This window comes from Telmatherina bonti (genome assembly GCF_933228915.1).
Source record: "Telmatherina bonti genome assembly, chromosome: 2".
Taxonomy (NCBI): Eukaryota; Metazoa; Chordata; class Actinopteri; order Atheriniformes; family Telmatherinidae; genus Telmatherina; species Telmatherina bonti.
Window position 1 is genome coordinate 5,275,844 of NC_136620.1, and position 8,779 is coordinate 5,284,622.

The window sequence follows — 8,779 nt, forward strand, 5'->3', positions numbered from 1 at the left end:
AGTACTTATTGGACTATACTGAGGAAGGATGATCCAAACTGTCAGACACTTCCAGAAGAAGTACATTTTTATATTTTGTGTGTGTGTGTGTGTGTGTGTGTAAACTTTGCTTCCTTTGGCCTAATAGATATTTTCTGTTGTGACTTTCACAAGTTGGGTGGGTTAAGGATTTTTTTTTGCGTTATGTATTTAATGTTTACTTTGTTTGCTAAACAATTATCACTGATAAAAAGGACTATATTCTTGGAATGTTAAAGGCCTGGGTCAAAAGGATGAAAATACTTTCAGTTCTGAAGAATGATGGAGCAGATGTCTTCTTACAAGAGACGGACCTATCTGACAGCGAACACAACAGATTGGGTTGGTCAGGTATATTTTTCCTCATATACATCTCATAGCAGTGGAACTTGTATTTTATTGAACCGAGACGGACCTTTATAATCTAATTCCAGACCCAAATAGTAGGTTTGTCATGATTTCATGTACCATTGATGGTACCGCAATTACTTTAATGAATGTGTGCTCATAATTCAGATGTACCATCGTTTATATCAGATATGATTGTTTAATGAAAACTGTAAAGGGTTTGGTGTTTTGGGGGGAGATTTCAATATAACCGTGACTTCAAGAGACAAGTCCAGTCAAGTTCAGACATCTAATCCTAAGTGTGCCAAGGTTCTTTCTGCACTTCAGACTGCAGTCTTAGTGATGTCTGGTGGGAGTTAAATCTATATGCTGGAGATTATACTTTCTTTTTCAAAAGTCCATAATTCCTGTTCTTGATTGGATTATTTTTTGTCCACTCTCATTGTATGTACACATTATCTAAGAGTGGAATAAATCCAATTGTCATTTCAGATCATTCCAGAATTTTTTGACTCTCCAAAGTGGACAGAAAAGGCTTATTACCAAGCGATAGAGATTTAATTCTCCTCTTCTTAAAGATAATGAATTTAAATCAAACATGCGTGTGTGGATAAACACTTCATGACAGAAAAAAATGATCCCGCTTTAGAGCCCAATATCATTGGGAACCAGTAAAAGCTACATTAAGAGGACATATTATTTAAAACACATCTTTTAAAATCAATTTTATAAATGCTGAAAGACTTAACGTAATTAAAATTAATGTTCTTCCAAGATTTAATTTTCTTTTTCAGATGTTGCAGTATTTTAACTCAGTTAATAGACGTATATCAAGATTTATTTGGTCCAATAAAAAACCTTGAGTAAGCCTAATAAACGCTCAAATCACAAAGGTTGACACTCAGCAGTCGACCAAATCTGGCATTTTAAAATGTAAAGATTGTTTGATCCAAATGGGCAGTTAAAATAATTTATTAATTTAAAATCATAATTCAGCTAAAATCATTTTTAAATATTTACAAATTCAGAGTCTGACTGACTCTTACTGAGGAAAAAAAATATGGCTTGGTGTATCAGAACTGGAGATACTTTGTTAAAACTAGATACTATAAAAGGAAAAATTAGCAAACGATATAATATCCTGATGATAGAAGGACAATCTTCTTTTCAACCACTAAAGAGGGTCTGGGAGAAGGACATAGGTAGACTTGTAGATGATAGTACTTGGTTAAGTTTGTGAAAGAATTCATTTCCTCTTCATAAGTAATAAAATGAAAGAGGCACATTTTTAATTCATCTATAAAACCTACCTAACTCCATCAAAAATGCATAAAATATCAGAAAATATCTCATCTCATCAAAGATGTAAAAAAAAAGGGGGGGGGGGGGGGGGGGGGGGGGGCATTTATGCATGTTTGGGACTGTGACTCTGTTCGTTCCTTTACTCAGTCATGGTCCTAAAATTTAAGTAGTTTATTTTTACTAAATGATACATATAATGTTCAGTTAGACCACAAAAAATGTGGAATACTAATTTTGATTACCTGTTTTGCAAAGAAATGAATACTTTTATTTTGGAGGAATAAGTACTCCCCTCCTTTTAAACTCCTGATGAGCTTTTTTGCCTCTAGAAAAACAAACTTTAGGGAAATATGATCACGCCCATCTCTTTAATGAACTTTAGTTACCTTTAATCCTTTGGATGTGGAAAGTTTAAGTACGCATTATAATTGCTGAAGACTTTCTTGCTACTGTTACTGTTTTTATTTTTTATGCTCATGAGTAGGTCTTGGCTTGCATCTTTGTATTCTTAATATTAATGTTTTTTGTGATTGTTTTGTTCTCTACATGTATGTGTGTGTACATATACTTGTGTAAAATTTTTTATTTATTCATGTATTAATTTTTTTCCTTTTTTCTCCTTTTTCTTTAGGGAATCAGGGTGGGTTGGTAGGAAGGGACAGAGGAAATCTAAACTGTAAAATTCAGGACTAAGGTGTACTGTGTTTTGAATTTTTCCTTTTATAAACAAAATGTTGTTATTAAAGAAGTGGAACAGTTTCTGGTTCTGATTCGCGACTGGTTCATAACCATGTTTGAATGTTTGTTTAAACCTCTGAGACAATAAACAGTCTCATCCACTAAACTAGTACAATATTTTCTGGTTATAATTCCTTACTTGCAGGCAGAGTGAAAAACTGGAATATGGAAGGAGCAGGAGAAACATTAGGAACGTTTTCTGAAGTTCCCTGTTAAAGCACAACCTAATGCATGTGACAACAGGAATCTGCTGCAGAACTGCTTTATTACCTCTGAACAAATATAGCATGGAAGTGCAGCATATGTGGAACGTTTACCATTGTGTACAACATTTAGCATCATGAGGAACGTTTAGCATCATGTGGAATGTTTAGCATCATGTGGAATGTTTAGCATCATGTGGAATGTTTAGCATCATGTGGAATGCTTAGCATCATGAGGAACGTTTAGCATCATGTGGAATGTTTAGCATCATGTGGAATGTTTAGCATCATGTGGAATGTTTAGCATCATGTGGAATGTTTAGCATCATGTGGAATGTTTAGCATCATGAGGAATGCTTAGCATCATGAGGAACGTTTAGCATCATGTGGAATGTTTAGCATCATGTGGAATGTTTAGCATCATGTGGAATGTTTAGCATCATGTGGAATGTTTAGCATCATGTGGAATGTTTAGCATCATGTGGAATGTTTAGCATCATGAGGAATGTTTTGCATCATGTGGAACGTTTAGCATCATGAGGAATGTTTAGCATCCTGTGCAACTTTTAGCATCATGTGGAACGTTTAGCATGATGAGGAATGTTTAGCATCATGAGGAACGTTTAGCATCATGAGGAACGTTTAGCATCATGTGGAATGTTTAGCATCATGAGGAATGTTTTGCATCATGTGGAACGTTTAGCATCATGTGGAACGTTTAGCATCATGTGGAACGTTTAGCATCATGTGGAATGTTTAGCATCATGTGGAATGTTTAGCATCATGTGGAATGTTTAGCATCATGTGGAATGTTTAGCATCATGAGGAATGTTTTGCATCATGTGGAACGTTTAGCATCATGTGGAATGTTTAGCATCATGAGGAATGTTTAGCATCATGTGGAACGTTTAGCATCATGTGGAATGTTTAGCATCATGTGGAATGTTTAGCATCATGAGGAATGTTTTGCATCATGTGGAACGTTTAGCATCATGTGGAATGTTTAGCATCATGTGGAATGTTTAGCATCATGAGGAATGTTTAGCATCATGTGGAACGTTTAGCATCATGTGGAATGTTTAGCATCATGTGGAATGTTTAGCATCATGTGGAACGTTTAGCATCATGTGGAATGTTTAGCATCATGTGGAATGTTTAGCATCATGAGGAATGTTTTGCATCATGTGGAACGTTTAGCATCATGTGGAATGTTTAGCATCATGAGGAATGTTTTGCATCATGTGGAACGTTTAGCATCATGTGGAACGTTTAGCATCATGTGGAACGTTTAGCATCATGTGGAACGTTTAGCATCATGTGGAATGTTTAGCATCATGTGGAATGTTTAGCATCATGTGGAATGTTTAGCATCATGAGGAATGTTTTGCATCATGTGGAACGTTTAGCATCATGAGGAATGTTTAGCATCCTGTGGAACTTTTAGCATCATGTGGAACGTTTAGCATCATATGGAACGTTTAGCACCATGTAGAACATTTGGCATGATGTGGAACATTTAACATCATCGTGTGAGAATAAAACCTCTTACATGCATCCTGAGATGTGAAATACAACAAACATTTTTCAGCAGAAGTTATAAACTGCAAACAGGACGATCAGAAATTCTCCTTTAATCAGGTTATTGATGAAAAAGTTTCTGAAGCTGTTCTGGTCCAGAACCCCCGATCAGTCCAGGCACCTGGTCTTGGTCCAGTCAGCTGAACCCAGTTTAGACACCTGAACCTGGTCCAGTCAGATGACATCCTGTGGGCAGTCTGTTGTCTCCGTAGCAACCAGGTACCGGACGGCCCACTGCAGCTGCGATGCAGAGACTTTGAACCCGCTGAAGTCCTGCAGGTTCTGTCCAGACACCCGGTATGTGTAGGTAAATGGCCGGCCGTCGCTGTGAGTGTTCGGGATCGTTCCCGGGACAGTACTTGTCCCAGTCCATGAGGGACTGCTGCTGCCTTCCACACAGGAAGGTCCTATTTGACTGTCAAAGAGCCAGGATGGAGGACTCCTGTAGAGTTCATCCTCCTCTGGTGTCTCCTTGCATCGCTTCCTCTTGGGCTTCCTGTAGTGGTCCTGAGCACAGTCCACTTGTGGCACCAGGGTCTGATGTCTGTCCAAGGCAAGCGCTTCTGGGGGGCTAACTGGGAAAGAAGACGTTGGTAGGAGGTCACTCGGCTGTTTCTGGTATGGTGGGATACAGCTGGAGTCTTTTGAGCTCCGAGAAGGCAGTTGAGTGCTGGTTGCCATTGTTACAGAGTCAGTTCTTGATGCGGCAGCGAGGTCATGGGGAGGTGAGGCTTCCTGGGATGAATCAGAGGAGCAGGAGACAGACGGAGGGGGGAAAATGTCCCACGGGTTGACCAGAAGCCTGTCTGTCGTTCCTGTGATCATGATGTCCTCCACCTGAAAAGGTGAGCCCTCATCTTCATCCCACCCCGTCTCCGGAGCAGCTGATTGGCTGTGTGGACCATCAGCAGATGGCTCAGGATGTGTGGACTCTATCCCTCTGTCTATCTGTGTCTCGTTTCCTGAAAGCTGCTGGGATTCCTCCTCTGGGATACAAAGACACTTCACTGGGACACGGAAGCTCCTCTCTCCCTTATACTGGACCCGGTCCAGATCCCAGCCTGTGAGGGAGCCGGTAGAGGAGCAGCTGTGAGCAGAGGTGGAGGGTTGTGGGCTCCCAGGACGGCAGCTTGCTGGCTTCAGCCTCTCCCTGACGTCCTCCAGGATGTCTCTCAGACAGTCGTGCTGCCACTCGCCCAGCAGCTCAGACAGATCCAGCCCACACTGGCTCCTCTGGGAGTCCTCCAGACCCAGCAGAGACCTCCACGTCCCGCAGATCTTCATCCTGACGGATGGGAGGGTGGTGCAGCAGGGGGTGTTGTCTTTAACCGGACCTGCTGCGGTGGTAGCCAGCTCTCCCACCGACAAGAAGAACCTGCATTTAGTCTGCTCCGGGGACATGTGGAACTTCAGCTGATAGTCCTGAAGGAACACTGTGGCGTTTACCAGGCTGGTGAGGCATTCACGGTCCTCCTGCTCCTGGAGATGCTCCCAGGCGGATGGGGTGAGTACGGCCGGAATCTGGAGCTGCCCGTCGGACAGGAAGAGCAGCCCCGGCGGGTCGTCGGACCCACGAGCCTGGGACTGAGACATGTGACCCACCCCGATGACATGAGCCTTCAGCCGCCCGCGGCTGCCTCCATCCTCCTCCTCGTGGTCGCCGTAGTTCAGGACCAGGCTCTGGATCCAGGGCACGAGCCGGGTGCGCGCGGAGCGGGGCATGTTCACGCGCCTGCCAGGTAAACAGCGAGTCCAGGTTCTTCCACTGAAACCTCAAAGTCTCCCAGGAGCAAAGAGGAAACAAATTTAATCAGGTTCAAATAAAATTAAATAAAAATAAAGCTGACAGCTTGAAGAGCGAGGCTTTTACTTCTCATTTTAACTTTAACCTTCCCAACAGAGAACTACATTATTTACCTTCCCAACAGAAAACTACATTATTTACCTTCCCAACAGAAAACTACATTATTTACCTTCCCAACAGAAAACTACATTATTTACCTTCCCAACAGAGAACTACATTATTTACCTTCCCAACAGAGAACTACATTATTTACCTTCCCAACAGAAAACTACATTATTTACCTTCCCAACAGAAAACTACATTATTTACCTTCCCAACAGAAAACTACATTATTTACCTTCCCAACAGAAAACTACATTATTTACCTTCCCAACAGAGAACTACATTATTTACCTTCCCAACAGAAAACTACATTATTTACCTTCCCAACAGAAAACTACATTATTTACCTTCCCAACAGAGAACTACATTATTTACCTTCCCAACAGAGAACTACATTATTTACCTTCCCAACAGAAAACTACATTATTTACCTTCCCAACAGAAAACTACATTATTTACCTTCCCAACAGAAAACTACATTATTTACCTTCCCAACAGAGAACTACATTATTTACCTTCCCAACAGAAAACTACATTATTTACCTTCCCAACAGAAAACTACATTATTTACCTTCCCAACAGAAAACTACATTATTTACCTTCCCAACAGAGAACTACATTATTTACCTTCCCAACAGAGAACTACATTATTTACCTTCCCAACAGAAAACTACATTATTTACCTTCCCAACAGAAAACTACATTATTTACCTTCCCAACAGAAAACTACATTATTTACCTTCCCAACAGAGAACTACATTATTTACCTTCCCAACAGAGAACTACATTATTTACCTTCCCAACAGAAAACTACATTATTTACCTTCCCAACAGAAAACTACATTATTTACCTTCCCAACAGAGAACTACATTATTTACCTTCCCAACAGAGAACTACATTATTTACCTTCCCAACAGAAAACTACATTATTTACCTTCCCAACAGAAAACTACATTATTTACCTTCCCAACAGAGAACTACATTATTTACCTTCCCAACAGAAAACTACATTATTTACCTTCCCAACAGAGAACTACATTATTTACCTTCCCAACAGAGAACTACATTATTTACCTTCCCAACAGAAAACTACATTATTTACCTTCCCAACAGAAAACTACATTATTTACCTTCCCAACAGAGAACTACATTATTTACCTTCCCAACAGAGAACTACATTATTTACCTTCCCAACAGAAAACTACATTATTTACCTTCCCAACAGAGAACTACATTATTTACCTTCCCAACAGAAAACTACATTATTTACCTTCCCAAATGAAAACTACATTATTTACCTTCCCAACAGAAAACTACATTATTTACCTTCCCAACAGAGAACTACATTATTTACCTTCCCAACAGAAAACTACATTATTTACCTTCCCAACAGAAAACTACATTATTTACCTTCCCAACAGAGAACTACATTATTTACCTTCCCAACAGAGAACTACATTATTTACCTTCCCAACAGAAAACTACATTATTTACCTTCCCAACAGAAAACTACATTATTTACCTTCCCAACAGAAAACTACATTATTTACCTTCCCAACAGAAAACTACATTATTTACCTTCCCAACAGAAAACTACATTATTTACCTTCCCAACAGAAAACTACATTATTTACCTTCCCAACAGAAAACTACATTATTTACCTTCCCAACAGAAAACTACATTATTTACCTTCCCAACAGAAAACTACATTATTTACCTTCCCAACAGAAAACTACATTATTTACCTTCCCAACAGAAAACTACATTATTTACCTTCCCAACAGAGAACTACATTATTTACCTTCCCAACAGAAAACTACATTATTTACCTTCCCAACAGAAAACTACATTATTTACCTTCCCAACAGAGAACTACATTATTTACCTTCCCAACAGAAAACTACATTATTTACCTTCCCAACAGAAAACTACATTATTTACCTTCCCAACAGAGAACTACATTATTTACCTTCCCAACAGAGAACTACATTATTTACCTTCCCAACAGAAAACTACATTATCTACCTTCCCAACAGAAAACTACATTATTTACCTTCCCAACAGAAAACTACATTATTTACCTTCCCAACAGAAAACTACATTATTTACCTTCCCAACAGAGAACTACATTATTTACCTTCCCAACAGAGAACTACATTATTTACCTTCCCAACAGAAAACTACATTATTTACCTTCCCAACAGAAAACTACATTATTTACCTTCCCAACAGAAAACTACATTATTTACCTTCCCAACAGAAAACTACATTATTTACCTTCCCAACAGAAAACTACATTATTTACCTTCCCAACAGAAAACTACATTATTTACCTTCCCAACAGAAAACTACATTATTTACCTTCCCAACAGAAAACTACATTATTTACCTTCCCAACAGAAAACTACATTATTTACCTTCCCAACAGAGAACTACATTATTTACCTTCCCAACAGAGAACTACATTATTTACCTTCCCAACAGAAAACTACATTATTTACCTTCCCAACAGAGAACTACATTATTTACCTTCCCAACAGAGAACTACATTATTTACCTTCCCAACAGAAAACTACATTATTTACCTTCCCAACAGAAAACTACATTATTTACCTTCCCAACAGAAAACTACATTATTTACCTTCCCAACAGAAAACTACATTATTTACCTTCCCAACAGAAAA

At 39.2% G+C, this 8,779-nt stretch overlaps 1 protein-coding gene across 1 annotated transcript in view; it reads right to left on the reverse strand.

The window, feature by feature from the left end:
- The window catches only part of LOC306764647 (C-Maf-inducing protein-like), a gene marked incomplete at its 5' end in the record, with an annotated part of 21,765 nt that extends 17,601 nt beyond the window's left edge, over nt 1-4,164 (reverse strand). Inside the window, one exon of the mRNA XM_079251843.1 lies at nt 4,159-4,164. Coding sequence (XP_079107969.1) covers nt 4,159-4,164 — 6 coding nt within the window. The remainder of the gene's footprint in view (nt 1-4,158) is intronic.
- Between the last annotated feature and the right edge of the window lie 4,615 nt (nt 4,165-8,779).